The 18269-nt window shown below is 39.3% G+C and overlaps 1 protein-coding gene across 1 annotated transcript in view; it reads right to left on the minus strand.

The window, feature by feature from the left end:
* Window positions 1-656: 656 nt before the first annotated feature.
* LOC132825784 (tubulin beta chain-like) overlaps window positions 657-18269 on the minus strand; it is a 64903-nt gene continuing 47290 nt past the window's right edge. Inside the window, exons 3-4 of the mRNA XM_060841257.1 lie at window positions 4748-4858; window positions 657-1714 (exon numbers count right to left, since the gene is read on the minus strand). Coding sequence (XP_060697240.1) covers window positions 657-1714; window positions 4748-4858 — 1169 coding nt within the window. The remainder of the gene's footprint in view (window positions 1715-4747; window positions 4859-18269) is intronic.

The raw sequence follows: 18269 nt of genomic DNA on the forward strand, positions 1-18269 counted from the left end.
TTCAATGGATATATTTTAATCACAAATTATGTCATTAAAAATATATAGTTTGTATAATTGTTACTTTGGACAAAGATATTTCTGCTACTGAGGGAAAGAAGGTGGATCAAAAATATTCATGGCAATGTTTAAAAACATTGAGAAGAGCCTGTGGGAAAGGTAACCCACTGACCAGATGATGCAGTTACAAGGTGATGAGTTTAAACAGGTAATTTCCAGTACAAAAGTGGTATTGGGAATTTATAATGAAAATGTGTGACAGCAGGAAGCACGGTTTTGTAGACTAGAAGATCAACTTAAGATTTTTATTAAGATACAGAATAGTAATTTTTAAAATTCTTTTATATCTGCACGTATCTCATTAAAAGTCTTTTTCTTTATCTTATACCAATTGTCATATAATGAAAATATCTTCACTTAGCCACTGTACATCATAGATCAATTTAGCAATGGATCTCTTAACTGTCTGGGTTTTCATTAAATAATACAAACACAATGGATTCAAACTTGGAAACAACACTCCAAACAAAACTGCATTGCAATTATTTAAATTTATTCCCTTACAAAGTAGCATTTGATATTAAAACAAGAAAGTGCAGAATGGCAAAAGAGGACTGCCCATCTGAAGCTTTGTAGACTAATACACAATATATAGCTTAATTTTCTTCTCCTCCTAATTCTTCCTCTTCAGCCTCCTCTCCAGATGTGGCATCCTGATATTGCTGGTACTCAGAAACCAGGTCATTCATGTTACTCTCAGCCTCAGTAAACTCAGTCTCTTCCATGCCCTCACCAGTGTACCAATGCAAGAAGGCTTTCCGCCGGAACATGGCAGTAAACTGCTCAGAGATACGTTTAAACAGCTCCTGGATAGCTGTTGTATTGCCAATAAAGGTGGCAGACATCTTGAGGCCTCTAGGTGGGATGTCACAAACAGCTGTCTTAACATTATTGGGAATCCATTCAACAAAGTATGTGCTGTTTTTGTTTTGGACATTCAACATCTGTTCATCCACCTCTTTCATGGACATGCGTCCTCGGAAAACGGCAGCAACGGTCAGGTAGCGGCCATGTCGAGGGTCACAGGCTGCCATCATGTTTTTGGCATCAAACATCTGTTGGGTAAGCTCAGGTACTGTGAGGGCACGGTATTGCTGGCTGCCACGGCTGGTCAAAGGAGTGAAACCTGGCACAAAAAAGTGCAGACGGGGGAAGGGGACCATGTTCACTGCTAGTTTACGAAGGTCAGCATTGAGCTGACCGGGGAAACGCAAACAGGTTGTTACACCGCTCATAGTGGCTGATACAAGGTGGTTCAGGTCACCATAAGTAGGAGTTGTGAGTTTGAGGGTTCGGAAACAAATGTCATACAGAGCCTCATTATCAATACAATAAGTCTCATCAGTGTTCTCCACAAGCTGGTGGACAGACAGGGTGGCATTATAAGGTTCCACGACTGTGTCTGACACTTTTGGTGAAGGCACAATACTGAATGTGTTCATTATTCTGTCAGGGTATTCTTCACGGATCTTGCTGATGAGGAGTGTGCCCATGCCAGCACCAGTTCCACCACCCAGTGAGTGGGTGAGTTGAAAGCCCTGGAGACAATCACAACTTTCCGCCTCCTTCCTTACCACATCTAGAACAGAGTCAACCAGTTCAGCTCCTTCAGTGTAATGTCCTTTGGCCCAGTTGTTGCCAGCACCACTCTGACCTACAACAAACAAGAATGATTTAAATTCTTAAACTCTTAGGCAATGCATCAATTAGCCAGGATTTTGTTCTTTGAAACGGTAATGCAGAGCAACATTACTTATACGTTATTTTCAAAGCTTAGTCTTATCTGGATGAACTGCATGAACAGCAATTATAACAGCCAGACTTTCGAATTACACAAGTGTAGAGGAATGGAGTTCTCAATTATGAGTGGCGTTGCTGCAACTTGAGCAATGATTGGAAGTGCACCTTACATAGCTGTGTGTTTATACAGCTGCATGTTTTTTTCCTGTGAATAATTGCAAGTGATTTTTAGATCATTTCTCAACTTCATCATTCTGTTTCTCTTTTAATTGGGATTTCCAAGGGGTACCTGCGTGGTTGGACAATTCTTGAAGTCATTAACAGAGTTTCTCCCAGCAGAAGTTAGACTAAATTAAATTTAACCCCAAATTCTAAATGTGAAAAATAAAAACCTAATCCGCTGCACAACCACCCAAACCCCACAATAAACATACAACTAAACGATTAACAATAAGTAATACCACTTTTGAGCTGACTAACTATGAGAAAAGACTAGCAAGTTGGACAAGGTGAGAAATCAGCTGACCAGAGTATATAAGAAGTTGTACAAACACTGGGCAATCACAACTCAGCAGCGAGATTGGAGTCTGCAGCTATAATGTCCGTGGCTTCATGTGTTTCATAACATGCAGCTCTTTGTTCAGTTTGTTTGTGCATTCATCAAGTTCTCCTTTGTTCCTACTGCTGGCTTTTTGTCATCCAGTTTCTTAAAACATGACAAACATTTACAGGTCCCTGGCACGTTGCCACCATGATGCCAAAAGCTTTTGTTTTATTGTGGGATGTGGATGTTACCAGCAAGGCTGGTCCTTGCTGCTATCCCTAACTGCCCTTGAACCAAGTGGCTTGTTAGGAATTTGGAGGGAATTAGGTTAAGGGCAGCAGACTTCTTTCCTTAAAGGATGTTAGAGAACCAGTTGGGTTTTTACAAATACCAATGATAGCATGGTAATCATTACTGAGATGAGTTTCATATTCCACATTCATTAACTGTATTTTATTTCCACCAAATTCTAAGTCCCTGGAGTATTAGCTGGGTTTCTGGATTACTAATGTTACCACTGTTGCATCAAATTCCTATGTCATAGTGATGCTACTCTAGATGAACAAAGAAAGCATATAATTAGGATAAGCCAAAAAGCCTGATAATGATGTCAAAGTAAGAGTATAACATGTCAGCAGCAGACATCATAAAATCCCTTTGGGGCAAACAGGCAGACTAGGCCCAACTAATGGTGTTTCTGACAAAGGGAAGAGGCAGCCTTACCCATAAAACTGTGATCGTTGTTGTTACAGACTTCAATCTCACTGCTGAGTTGTGATTACCCAGCATATGTACAGCTTCTTATAGCCTATAGTCAGCTGATTTCCCACCTTGTTAATGATCCTGACAATTTCCAGCTGTAATTCCTAGTTCCTTCCTTCTCTCCCTGCTCTCTGTTCCTCAGCTGCAGTCTTGTGCAGGTCTCAGTACCCATGTAAGAAATAAATTAGAAGACATCCTGCAGTTAATGACCCATACTATCGGGATTCCTATTCAAAACTTATAACCGCACCCATTCCTTCAAAGATGCCCTTTCCAAATTCACAGGAAGGGTCTCATTCTGAGGGAGGCTTTTCCCTTGCAGAAGGTAACAGAAAGAATCAATTAAAGCAATTTTATGAAAACACTATTTACAACAAAATATAAACTTAAATATAAGCCTGCCCAAAATGAACGAGCCCAGACAACTTTATATGTGGAGGAGAATTCTGTCTGAATACCACATGCAGATTTATTGAAGAAGTAAGAATGGAAGAATTAAATTAAAGCGATGAAGGTGACTTGGGTACATATTTGGATAACTGATAGGAGGCGGACAGTTGTGATGAATGGATGTTTCCTTGGAACATTTCTTACCATTACTTGTCATATGAAACTTAATTTGACTCGTACAGGAAATACATATTTCAAATTTGCAGAATTCAAGCCCTAATCCAGAAAGATTTCAAGATAATCAGAGGATTAGTCTTTTTCCTCGGATGGCGATGGCTAGCGTGAGGGGACATAGCTTTAAATTGGGGGGTGATTGTTAGATATAGGACAGATTTCAGAGGTAGTTTCTTTATTCAGAGAGTAATAGGGACATGGAACACAATGCCTGCAACAGTAGTAGACTCGCCAACTTTAAGGGCATTCAAATGGTCATTGGATAGGCATATGGATGAGAATGCAATAATGTAAGTTAGATGGGCTTCAGATTGGTTTCACAGGTCAGCGTAACATCGAGGGCTGAATGGCCTGTACAGTGCTGTAATGTTCTATATAATCCAGAGTGAACTGAGAGTGTGCAGCATTGTTGGAAGCATTATCTCTTAAATAAGATTCTAAACCAAAGCTCTATTCAGATGGATGTAAAATTTCCTGGCACAATTTGAAGAAGTGTGATACAATATTTCCTGCTATCCTGGCTGGCATGTACTGATGTTGGTTGAAGGACAACACTCACAAAATGTGGGCATCATAGCAAAGCCAGCATTTATTAGCCATCGCTAATTGTGTGTTTGTGTGTTCTATCTGATTTGTGAGGCCATTTTGAAGGGCAGTTAAGAGTCAGTCAATCATTGGAGGCATATGTATGTCAGACTGGGAAGGATAAGGTTTCCTTCAATATATGCATTTGTGGACCAGATGGACTTTTACAACAATCATGGTCACCAGCATTAAGACTAGTTTTAAATTAATAAACATGTAATTAATCTTAAATACTGGGATCTGAACCAATGTCTCCAGAGTCTTAACTGAGTTTCTGGATTACTGGACCAAACAATTAACGTGACACTAAACCGACACTTTGGCTATAATTGGCAGTTGCGTTTGCCTGAACAACAATACTTCAAAAGTACTTCAGAGCCTGACAGGCACTTATAAATGTGAGTTCTTGCTTACCTGATAAACTTTACTTACCAAACACAAAGTTATCTGGTCTGAATATCTGTCCAAAGGGACCAGAGCGAACAGAGTCCATAGTACCAGGCTCCAAATCCATGAGCACAGCACGAGGCACATACTTGCCACCTGGATCAAAAAGCTAAATTTAAGTAGCCTGTCAAAACCTGAGTCATACCATATCCCTCAGTACTGCCACATTATTAGTGTTCCATGTCAATTTCAGCATCATAAATAATCAGTTTGAGCATCAAACAATATCAGTTTGAACTAAGTACAGTGTTGTCTGAGTGTCGTATAGTATTATCTCAGCTTCATTTACTGTCTTATTTGAGTGTCATACCACATAAATTTGAACACTGCAGTATCAAAATGAGAATCATACAGCATCATTCTAAGTACTGTACAGCATCTGTCTGAACATAGCACAGCACTAATCTGAACATTATATAGTAACATTTCGAGCATCATATAGCATTATTCTAAGAATCAAAAAGCATTAGACTGAGCATCCTATATCATTATTCTGAACATCATATAGCATTACTCTTAGTATCATACAATATCAGTTTGTGCACTGAATAGAATCTGTCTGAGCATCACACACTGTCATTCTGAGTATCATACAGTGAGAAATCGAGCATTGTACAGTGTCAGTCTGAGAATCATATAGCAGAAAACTGAACAATGTATGGCATCGACTTGTGTTGTATCACATTAATCCTTACATCGTACAATATCAGTCTGAACATTGTACACCACAATTTGAGTATTGTCAAGTGTCAGTCTAACTTCATATCGTGGTAATTGGCAGAAGTCGTCATGAAAAGTAATTAGTTTCATAGAATATGTCGTGCAACCAAAACATAAAATTTAACATTCAATTTGTACATGATAAACCTGGGTCAGAAACAACTGTGATAAATACAGGTAATTTTAAAAAAACGAATGGAGTCACACTTGGCTGAAGTGAATGTGAAAGGAGTCTAGCGATCTGCATAGCAAACCAAGAAAGTTTAAGAAGAGCATCAAAATTAAAAAAAAACATGCAATGTGTCAGAAATTGCTTAGCAGCAGGCTAGAGGAATCAGACAGTTTTAAAAGCCAACGAAAGATGATCAAAAAATAATACAGGGGAAAAAAATAAACGTTCAAGCTAAACTAGCAATAACATAAAGGACAGTAAGACCTGATAGAACCACAGAATCATACAGTTGTACAGCACGGAAACAGACCCTTTGTTCACTAATTCCATCTGCCTGCTCCTGGCCCATATCCCTCCAAACCTTCCCTATTCATGTGCTTATCCAAATGTCTTCTAAATGTTGTAATTGTACCCACATCCACTACTTCCTCAGGAGGTTCATTCCACATACGAACCACCCTCTGTGTAAAACATTTGCCCCTCATGAGTTTTTAAAATCTCCCTCCTCTCACCTTTAAATGTGCCCCCTTGTCTTGAAATCCTCCATCCTAGGGAAAAAGATAACTACCATCAACTCTACCTATATCCTTCACAATTTTATAAACTTCTTAAGGTCACCTCTCGACTTTCTATGCTCCAGCAAAACAAAAATCCCAGCCTTTCTTTAAAACTTAAACCTTCCATACCTGGTAACATCCTGAAAAACCTCTTCTGAACCCCCTCCAATAATATCCTTCCTATAACAGGGCAACCAGAACTGGACACAATATTTCAGTCCTGTATAACCTCAACATGACTTCTCAACTCCTATACTACAAGGACTGAGCAATGAAGGCAAGCGTGCCAAATGCCTTTTTAACTACACTTGACACAAATTTCAAAGAATTATTTTTGCACCTCTAGGTCCTCTGTTCTACAACACTGCCTAAGGCCCTACCGTTAATTGTATAAACCTTACCCTTGTACCAAAATACAATACTTTGCATTTATCCAGATTGAACTCCATCTGCCAATTTTCAGTCCATTGGTCCATTTGATTAAGATCTCTTTGTAATCTCAAAATCGTCTTCACTATCTAGTGTCACCAGTATTGGTGCCATCCACAAACTTAGTAACCATGCTTTGTATATTCTCAACTAAATCATTAATATAAATGACAATCAAAAGAGGATGCAGAACTGATCCCAGGTGACAAGCCTCCCGTCCAAAAAGCAACCCTCCACCACCCTCTATCGACTGCCGTTAAGCCAATTATATATCCAATTGGCAAGCTTACCTTGAATCCCATGTGACCTAACTGGGAAAAGACCTACCCACAGCATGGCCACAGAGAACACAGAAAATCAAGCCTGCCCAAACCATACAAGAAACACCCAGAATGCCTCAGCATTGACCAAACAAGCTGACAAGAGAAACCAGACATGACCGCAGTCACTTGCACACCAGGGAATATACTTCCCAAGACAAACTAACAATAAGCTTATTGGACCCGATCCCGTACCCCGTTGATGTCAAAGCCACGCAAAGGACAGGTCAGATGGAGAGGCACCAGAATACCTCACTCACAGGACAGAAACAATGGAAACATCTTACTGCCGAGGAAAGGGACATTCTCACCTACCCTTGAAGAGAACTGGAATCTCCTGATCCCATTAAAGACTGTTTGATGCTGCCAAGGTGCTTCATTGTATCACATTCAGGACATTCTTCTGAGAAAGGCTTTGCGATTATCACCATCGTAACTGGATTACCATTGTATTTCCCTTATTTTCAATTAGCATCATTGTACAATATTCCTATAAAAACTGGCTTGATTCTCTGCTCAGGGAAGAGAATCCTTGATCTACCTGTACTGACTGTCAGTTCTGTGTCAGTCTAGACAATTTCTCTTCCAGCGATATCGTTTGTAATAAACAGCTTGTCAATTTCACCTGATCTGGCTTGTGTGATCTCTGCTTTATTGGGCTAATTTCTCCAACACTAGCTTTACTAGTTAGTCTACCATGCGGAACCTTGTCGAAAGATTTACTAAAGTCCAAGTAAATAACGTCTACTGCTCTGTCCTCAAATTATTTTGGTAACTTCCTTGAAAAACTCAGTTAAGTTTGAGACAAACAATTTTCCTTGCTCAAAACCATGCTGACTATCCGTCCCTAAATTAATTTTTGTGTCTTTAAATGTCCATAAATCACCTACAACAATTTACCCACAACTGACGTCAGACTCACAGGTCTACAGTTCCTCAGTTTTTCCTTATAACTTTTCTTTACATATAGAAAAGGAAGGGAGCGGCCAAAGCGAACATAGAGAATGAGACTGGGGAAATAATAATGGGGAACCAGAATATGGCAAAAGAATTGACTAAATACTTTGCATCAATCCTCATGATTGAGGAAACTAATAGGATTCCAAAATTACTAAATAATAAGGGGCAAAAGCAAGTTGTAAATAAATACATCATCGTCCCTGTGCATAAGAAGGCACATGCAGCATGGCTCAATGACTAGTGCCCAGTGGCTCTAACTTGGGTGGTCATGAAGTGCTTTGAAAGGCTGGTCATGGCATTAATCAACTCCAGCATCCCCACTACTCTTGATCCACTCCAATTTGCCTATTGGACCAACAGATCCACATTAAATGCTATATCACTTGCCCTTCACTCTTCTCTAGAACATCTTGACACCAAGAACAGCTACATAAAAATCCTACTCATTGACAGTTCAGCCTTCAACACTATTATCCCCTTGAGACTGATTATTAAACTTAGTGATCTCTGACTAAGTCCCCCTCTCTGCAACTGGATCTTCAGTTTCCTGACCCACAGGCCACAATCAGTGAAGATTGGGGACAATATTTCATCCTCACTAACACTCAACACTGGATCCTCCCACGGGTGTGTATTTAGTCCCCTACTATACTCACTGTATACCCATGACTGCATCGCCAAAGACCAGACTAATGTCATTTACAAGTTCGCTGATGACACCACCATAGTTGGTCGAATCTCAGATGGCGATGAAACAGACTATAGATGAGGTGGGAGAAAGTGAGGACTGCAGATGCTGGAGATCAGAGCTGAAAATGTGTTGCTGGAAAGGTGCAGCAGGTCAGGCAGCAAGCTCCTTGGATGCTGCCTGACCTGCTGCGCTTTTCCAGCAACACATTTTCAGTACAGATGGGAAGTGGAAGACCTGGAAAAATTGCGCACTGAGAACAACCTAACTCTCAATGCTGGAAAATGGGGCCAAAGGCTGATACGTCTATGTCTCTGTGTAAGTCCCCAGGATGGGTTGCTTCCTTGGATATTAAATGAAGTAGATGTAGTGGTTGTAATCTTCTAAAAATATTTAAATTCTGGAAAAGTGCCAGAGAATTGGAAAATTGCCAGTGTAATACCCTTATATGAAATGGGAGTGAAACTAAGAGTCCATTATGGAAGATGTAATAGCAAAACATATAGAAATGCATAATATGATCAGAGTCAGCACAGCTTCATGAAGGGAAAAATCACGCTTGGTTTTTCCCTTTTTGAAGGTGTGCTGACTCTGCTTGACCTGCAAAACATTTCTATATGTTTTGCTATTACATCTTCCATAACTTTAATGCACCGGTTCAGTTGCCATTCATTTTTACTAGATTAGATAAGATTAGATTCCCTACAGTGTGGAAACAGGCCCTTCAGTCCAACGTGTCCACACCGACCCTCCGAAGAGGAACCCACCCTGACCCGTTTCCCTCTGACTAATGCACCTAACACTATGGGCAATTTAGCATGACCAATTCACTGACCTGCAGATGCTTGGACTGAGAGACCTAGAATATGAGAGCAGGGATGTGCTGCTGAGGCTTTATAAGGCATTTGGGATATTGTGAACAACTTGGCCCCCCCGTATCTAAGGAAGGATATGCTGACATTGGAAGGTGTCCGGGAAGTTTACAAGAATAATCCCAAGATTGAAGAGCTTTACATGTGACAGGTGGTTGAAGATTCTGGGTCTATCCTTCATGGAGTTTATACGACGAGGGTGATCTGGTTGAAACTTAGAGAATAATGAGGCGCCTGGATAGGGTGGATGTGGAGAAATTGTTTCCACTATTACAACGGAGTAGGATCCAGGGCCACAGCCTCCGAGTGAAGGGACAACCCCTTAGAATTGAGAAGAGCAATTTCTTCGTCCAGAGAGTGGTGAATCTGTGGGACTCATTTCTGCAGAATGGAGGTCAATTCATTGAGTCACAGATACAGATTCTTGATTAGTAAAAGGGGATCAAACATTACAGGGAGAAGGCAAGAGAATAGGTTGAGAAACATATCAGCCATGATAGAATGGTACAGCAGACTCAATGGGCTGAATGATCCAATTGTGCTCTTCTATCTTATGCCCTAATAACTATCTAGGACAAGAGGACATAATCTCAGGAGAAGTTGTCCAATTAAGATGAGGAAGACTTTTTTTTATTTTAGGGGTAGTGTATGAGTTCTTTAATGCACAAAGCTGTTGAGCATGTGTTGTTAATTATGTTCAAGGTTGAGACAGATAAAATTTGAATCAGCATGAGAATCAAAAGGTATGGGAAAAAAGCAGGAAAGTGGAGTTGAGGATTCTCAGATCAGCCATGACCTCACTGAATAGCGATGTAGACATGGCTGAATGACCTCTTATGGTCGTACAGCATTAGTCTGAGCATCATTTAGAGTCTGTGTGAGCATTGTACTGTATCAGTCAGAGCATTATACAGTGTCAGCCTGAATATCATATGGCATCAGACTGACCATTGCACAGCGGCTAGTCTGTATATCATACACCATCAATTAGAGCATCATATGGTGTCATTCTGAGTATAGTAAAGCAGTTAATCTGAGCCTTGTACAATGTCATTTTGAGCATTATACTGTGTCAGTTTGAGTATGATACAGTGGGTAATCTGCATATCATACACCATCAATTAGAGTATCATACTGTGTCTGCCTGAATATCATACAACATTAGATTGACCATTGTACAGCAGTTGGTCTGCATATCATGCTGGATCAATTATGTTAAAAATCACACAACACCAGGTTATAGTCCAACAGGTTTATTTGAAAGCACTAGCTTTAGAAGCATTGCACCTTCATCAGGTAGCTATGGAACAGGATCATAAGACACAGAATTTATAGCAAAAGATTACAATGTCATGCAACTGAAATATTGAAGAAACCTATGATTTGGAGGTGCTGGTGTTGGACTGGGGTGTACAAAGTTAAAAATCACCAGGTTATAGTCCAACAGGTTTATTTGGAAGCACTAATTTTCGGGGCACTGCTCCTTCAGGTGGTTGTGGAGTATAAGATTGTAAGGCACGGAATTTATAGCAAAAGTTTACAGTGTGATGTAACTGAAATTATATATTGAAAAGACCTGGATTGTTTATTAAGTCTCCCATCTGTTAGAATGACCATGTTGGTTTCAATTCTCTCATTTGTAAATCGCAAAACTTTTTTAAAAGTTACATTCTCAAGTGAACTTTAACAGTTGGTGTCGTGTCGGCCCAGATAATGCATTGAAGGTGTGAGCTGCCCTGTGTGAGACTGTCTGTGCGACAATGGGCAGACTGATTCTAATGTAAAAAAGGAATTTACAGAATCTTACATGGATTCATGTGGTTTTTGAGCAAAGTAAAATGTAATTCTGCAAGTACAAATTCACCCCTCAAACTTACATGTGTGTGTGTGTGTTGGTGGGAAGGGGGGTTATGAGTGTCTGCGAGAGAGTGTGTGTATGTGTGTGAGTGTGATTGTAAAGGAATAGAAGTGTGTGAGAAGCTGCATTTGTGAGTGTGGGAATGTATGTGTGAGCGGATGAGAGAGGGTCTGCGTGAGTGTATGGGTCTATTGGAGAGCTTGTGTGTTTGCAGGAGTGTGCGTGTTTGTGTGTGTATAGTTCAATGGGGTCTCACCTATAGTATGACACCCCACCTCCCCCCCCCCCCCCCCCCCCCCACCACCACCAAACACACACACACAGTTACATCACACTGTAAACATTTGCTATAAATCCTGTGTCTCACAATCTTATACTCCACAAGCACCTGATGAAGGAGCAGCGCTTTGAAAGCTAGTGCTTCCAAATAAACCTGTTGGACTACAACCTGGTGTTGTGTAATTTTTAACTTCGAAGAAACCTAGATTGCTGTTAAGTCTTCCATCCTTTAGAATGGGTTGCAGGCTTCGGTTCATTATTATGTAAATCCCAGAACTACTTTTAAGTCACATTCTCAAGATAGTTTAAGGTTTAATAAAAAAAGCGACATCTCAGCTCAGACAATACACTAAAGATGAGGTTAGCGTCTGTATCCCAGTCTTGAGTCAGACTCGTTCTATTTCCAAAGTAGGAATTTATAAAATATTACATGGATTGACTGTCGGCAGATTGTGTGCTTTTTGAGCAAAAAAGAATGTATCTGCAAATATAATTCTGCAAATGCGTCCAAGCGAGAGAGAGTGTGTGCATGAGACAGTGTATTTGCGTGTGTGCATGCTTGGTAAAGTATGCATGTGATTGTGATGGAGTATAAAAGCCTGTGAGAGGGTAAGAGTGTGGGGGTATATGTGTGTGTGCTTGAGAGAGAGCGTGTGTAGGAGAGGGGGTCTGCATGAGTGCGTGAGTATATAAGAGTGTGTGTATATGTGTGCTTGTGTGTGATTGTGCGAGTGTATAGTGTAGTGAGGTCACCTGTAGTGTGACATGAACCCATGGTCCTGGTTTAGGCCATCCTCATGGGTTCCGAACTTGGTTATCAGCCTCTGCTTGGCCACTCTATGTTGTTGCGAATTCTGAAGTCCATCTTGGATGATGGTCACCTGAAAATCCGAGGCCAACAGTCCAAATGCTGAAGTGTTCCCCGAGTGGGAGGGAACACTCCTGTCTGGTAATTATTGTGTGGTGTCCATTCATCCATTGCTGTAGCATCTACTTCGTCTCACAAATATACCATGCCTTGGGGCATCCTTGCCTGATCAAGGCTGTCAGAGATACAAGTGGTTCAGTGGTTAGCACTGTGGTCTCACAGTACCAGGAGATCAATGTAAACTCAGTGTGTAGAATTGCTTCTATCTATATTATTTCATTAATGTTGAATGTATCTAGTTTGTTTTAGCAACAGACTTAATTTGAAATTTTGTATAATATTTTGCACGAGGCACTAGAAAATTTTGTGTCTCGTTTTAGAAGTTTGGTCGCAATGGAGATCATAACAATGTGAATGAATCAAATTGGACAAGGACTGACATTGATGATGGTACAACCCTCAGAAGAGTGAAAAAATACTGAATGTTAGACACTGCCCTCTTTCAAAATGGAGATGTTTCTGAAGCTTCCCTCTTGTGCTAGATGTTTACTTTTCCAATGACATTCACAAGTAGATTTGGCAGGACTACATAGCTTTGGTGAGATCCACTGGTTTTAGGATCGCTTGTCTGTCTGTCTACAACATGCTGCTTCTGCTAATTACCAGACATTTGTTTTTTGTTGTAGTTTCATTTTTTGGTATGTCTGGTGCTGTTCTTGATCTGTTCTCCCACACTCCTCACTGAACCAACTATGTCCCCCAATTTGATGGCAATGGTAGAGAGTGGCAGTAAATAGGCACTTGTTTGGCCCACAGGACCCTATGGATAATCAGTTTTGAATTTTTACGTATCTGAGTATATCCCATTTAGCCTGATAGTCATGCCCAACAACATCAAGTATGAAGGAAGAACATAGATGCCATAAGGACTGTGCAGTGGACAATCTTACTAATGCTGTCAAGGACAGAAACATCAGTGACAGGCAGATTAGGAATGATGAGGTCAGGTATGTTTTTCTCTTTTGCTGTTTCTCTGCTATAGGCCAGAACGAGGGTCTAAGGTCATCCAGCAGTTTCAATATTAATCTGTTCAGATTAATATTTTATTTCAGTTTTATTATTTGAATTTAAATTCCTCAGACTCCACAGCATTCATCCAAGCCTCTGGTTACTTAGACCACAAACATCACTGTGGAGCAGCCTCTATTCAAGAAGGCTCACCTCTACTTCCAAAGGGGAACTAAGACTTTACAATTAATGTCAGTGGAGCCCAGATACATAGAATGATTATTTTTTAAAATGACATTCCAGTAATATTATAACATGGTTTTGAACTATTGTTGCTTTCTCTATATTGAAGGGGAAGAATCCTTAAACTACTAAAGAGTTTAACATGCTAAATATCATGCAGTCTTCAAGCTTTAGCTGCTTCAGTCTCAGTGTTTGACTTGAAAAGGTCATTAACATTTTTTCTGCACAGCTCATCTTGGTTAGCTTCCGCCTGCAGAACATGGCCAAAAATGGATCTTCATCCTCAGCTTCATTTTCTGCACTGCATTTCAAACTTGATAACCCCTTTGTCCTCCTGTCATTCATCTTCAGATCGATTCAAACATCTACATCTACACATAATAGAAGCAGAAGTAGGCCTGTTCTGCTATTCAATAAGATCGTGGCTAGTCCAATTGGGTTTCGAATTCCACATTCTCATCTACCCTCGATTCTCTTGTCTATCAAAAATTAAACCAACTCTAATTTAAGAATATTCAATGAGCCTGCCTCCACCACCTTCAATGCAGAGAGTTTCAAGGTTGTACAACCCTCAGAGAAACAAAAAATTTGCCTTGTTGTTGTCCTAAAAGGAAGGAGAATAAAACAAAGGAAGATTTGGAACTTAAAAAGCTTGAAATGGAAAAAGAGATTAAATTTAAAAAGTTTTAACTCAGAATAAAAGTATGAAAATTAGAACAAACATGACTTGGCCAGAGTAAAATTTAAAGAAATATAAGGTAGCAGCTAGGAGGATGATTGATTTAACAAAAAAAAATCTGCGTTTAGTACTTACATTTACTGAGGATGGAGTCAAAAGTTATTTCAGGTAAAAGTGAGTACTGCAGATGCTGGAGATTAGAGTGGTGCTCGAAAAGCACGGCAGGTCAGGCAGCATCCAAGGAGCATCCAAGCCCTGATGAAGGGCTTTTGCCTGAAATGTTGATTTTCCTGCTCCTTGGATGCTGCCTGACCTGCCGTGCTTTTCGAGCACCACTCTAATCTCCAGCATCTGCAGTACTCACTTTTACCTGAAATAACTTTTGACTCCATCCCACCACTCTAATCTATACTCCAAAGGTATTTCAACCTATTTGAAAAGAGAAGTTGGACAAATAGTGTCAAAAGGTGTTTGGATCCAAATCTTATGAAGTGTTTCAACAGGTCTATTGATGTATGCAAATTTGTCAGAAGAATAATCTGCAGATTATTGAAACAGATTTTTAAAAAAAGCTCTGAGCTTCTCCCTGTGGGCTATCAGTGAAAATTTAGAACAAGATATGGACGTATGCAGAATTTGTGGTTTCATTAACTGAAGTTGGAGGAAAATTTTGAGAGAAGGTAAGGAAAATTATGATTATGGAAAAATTCAAAAATAGTATTCCTGCAAACCGATGAATTTATTCAGAAGAAAAATCAAGTATAAATGATCAGAAAAGCAGCAGTTCTGGCTGATACCTATGATATCTGACCCATTTATATGCAAATCTACAGGGAAGTTGGAGGAATAGAAAGTCTGCAGGTGGAAATAGTACAGTTTTGGGGAAAACAAACAGAAGGATGCCAAAGCAATGAGGAGAAAGACCAAGAAGTAATACAGGTGCTCAATCCTTTATCTGAAATGCTCAAGACCAGCTGGTTTTCAGAATTTAGAATTTTTCGAATTTCAGAATAAGTGGCAGTTTGATGGTGAAATTTTAAAATATCTTTCCGAAGAACAGACTTACTGTGAGTAAAACAGGCCCAGAAACAGAATTGAGGCCTGCCAGGGCTGAGCCAAGCCCCCCCCCACCCCCATGTCACATCTGAGTGACACGCATTGAGTGGGTGTGAAGTTGGTTTAACTGTTTGCAAGCCAAACAACCTTGTTAATGAGAAAACATTTTCACAAAAAAACTTTTGGACTTTGAAGCTTTTTGGATTTCGGATAAAGGGCTGTCTACCTGTACTAAAAAAAACTTTCATTTTAATAAGACTGGACATACTAAAAAAATCTCTGAAAAGGGGACATCAGGATACTAGGCATTAAAACTGCAATGGTAATACAAAGAGAATGTTTCTTTAGAATGTACAAAAAAACGGGAGAGATAACTCCGGACAGTCATGAAATATTCTTTTTTGAATATTGATAAAGAGAATTGGACCACGGGACGTTCTCAACATTTTATCTCATAAAGGAGGTGAACACTAGACCACATCAGTCACTGATTCTGGTTAATGATATTTGTTTTCAAGGGTTGGGGGGGATGTTAACAGAGGAGAAAATAGAAATCTATTAAGTGGAGGTATGATGAGCTGACAAAACATTGTCATTTTACAGAGTTAAAGAGTAACTTCGTAAACAGTGAAGTTGTAGTTGGAGTAATACAACAAATTAACAAGAAATTGATTTTATCTTGAGAAATTATGTGGCTGGCTCAAGAACACAAGCTTTACTGAAGGTCGGAAAACAACTAGTAGAGAAAAAGAAAACGCTGAGAGGAAAAAGGAGCAGTGCTCCAAAAGCTAGTGCTTCCAATTAAACCTGTTGGACTATATATGGTGTTGTGTAATTTTCAACTTTGTATACCCCAGTCCAACACTGGCATCTTCAAATCATGAGGAAAAATCCTGGATTTTTTCCTGATTGTATTGTGACTAGATCTAAGTCACATCAAATTAGACTGAGAGAAGCAAAGCCTTTGATAAAGGGAGATGATTTGATAATTTAGTCATAGACACAATTTTCAAAAATGTAAAGAGAAATGTTAAGGTGAAGAGCATGAGACTGCCATATTTGTCCCATTTTCTTCAATAGAATGCAACAGATACCAAATTGAAAAGAGTCACACTAACAGCTTGCTCAGAAATTGAGTTACAACCAACACTCAATGTTATTTTTTACAAGACAATACACTAATGAGGAAATGGAGATCACCTCAAATACAAGATACTAGCTGATGATATATGGATCGTGCTAGTTCTGTTCAAGTGTGGCAGCAAACCTTTGTGATTGGCTCAAAAAAAATCCAAAAACGTGTCACTTGGGTATTAGGAAAACATAGACTGAAATATTTAAGACATTTCTATTGGCCAGATTACATAAAGATATGGTCAAATTTTGCTAGGCATGCCATACATGTTCATGTGATGGGGAAACACACACCATCAACTAAACCTTTGTCTTTTTTAACATGGTTTTAACAGAATGTGTAGGACCCCTACATAAAACCAGTAATCTTTAAATGAGTTTGCATATTACCACAAAATTTTCTGAAGCAGTTTATTTAGGAAAAAATGCTGCTAATGTGAGAGTGGAAGAGTTCAATTTTTATTAACAAGATATAGATTACCGAAAGAAATACAATCAGATCAAGATTCATTTTTTTTGTTTCTATTAATCAAAGAAATTATGATTTGTTTGGCATTAAATAATTTACATCTTCTGTTTATCGCCCACTGTGTGTATTGGAAAGCTGTCATCAAACTTTGGACACTGTGATAAGTGCTTATTGTCTAGAATTTATAATGTTTTATTTGTAATGAAGGAATTTCTTAGTTATGTTTTGTCATTAGAGATGTTCCTACTGAGTTCATTGTTCTTTGGAACTGATTTGAACACAAAAGTTTTGGACCACTCAAACTAATTAAGAAATGATCAACTAAAGCTTGGAGTATGCTTCCAGCTATGTTTCGAGTTTCAGAGAAAAATTAACAAAAGGATTCGAGTTGGCAAAAAGTGCTCAACAAATTATGCAATCTAGAGCAGATAAGACAAAAATTCAACATTTTGCTGCTGGAGAAATATTGTTAGTATTGTTACCTTACCTGTCTCGGTGGTGGGGAGGGGGAATAGCATTAAAAGTATGTTTTTCTGGACCATATCAAATCAAAAAGAAACTCAGTGATGTACTGAGTATTCCAGAGAGAAGGAACAAAGGACAGTAGTGTATGATGTTAATATCTTAAACAGATATTTCAATGAGGGAGTGGGAATTTATAGTCAAGAGAAAAAATGTACTTACATTATTGGATGAAGTCCAATGAAAATCCAAAAATTTGATGAGTGGATCGGAAGTTGAAAATTCAAAAGATGAAACCCGACAGTCATATTGGATAATAAATAAGGTAAGGTAGCATAATATTTAATCTTCCCAAAAACAACTGAAATGACTGACAAAGGCTATTACAGACTCATTCATTGACTTGTGTGAACAGTTCAGCCAAAACGTCTGACTTTTTTGATGTGTTACCTATAAAACAGCATCCTTACAAACTCAATCCAGAAGATTAGCTAAATCATAGAATCCCTATGTGTGGAAACAGGCCATTTGGCCAAACAAGTCCACATTGACCCTCTGAAGCGTACTCCATCCAGACCCATTCCCTTACCCTATTAACCTGTATGTCCCCTGACTTAGTGCCCCTAACCTACACATCCCTGTACACTATGAGCAATTTAGCATGGCCAATTCACCTAACCTGTACATCTTCAGATGGTGAGAGGAAACCGGAGCACCTACAGGAAACCCACCC

This window comes from Hemiscyllium ocellatum, chromosome 21 (assembly GCF_020745735.1).
Source record: "Hemiscyllium ocellatum isolate sHemOce1 chromosome 21, sHemOce1.pat.X.cur, whole genome shotgun sequence".
Classification (NCBI taxonomy): Eukaryota; Metazoa; Chordata; class Chondrichthyes; order Orectolobiformes; family Hemiscylliidae; genus Hemiscyllium; species Hemiscyllium ocellatum.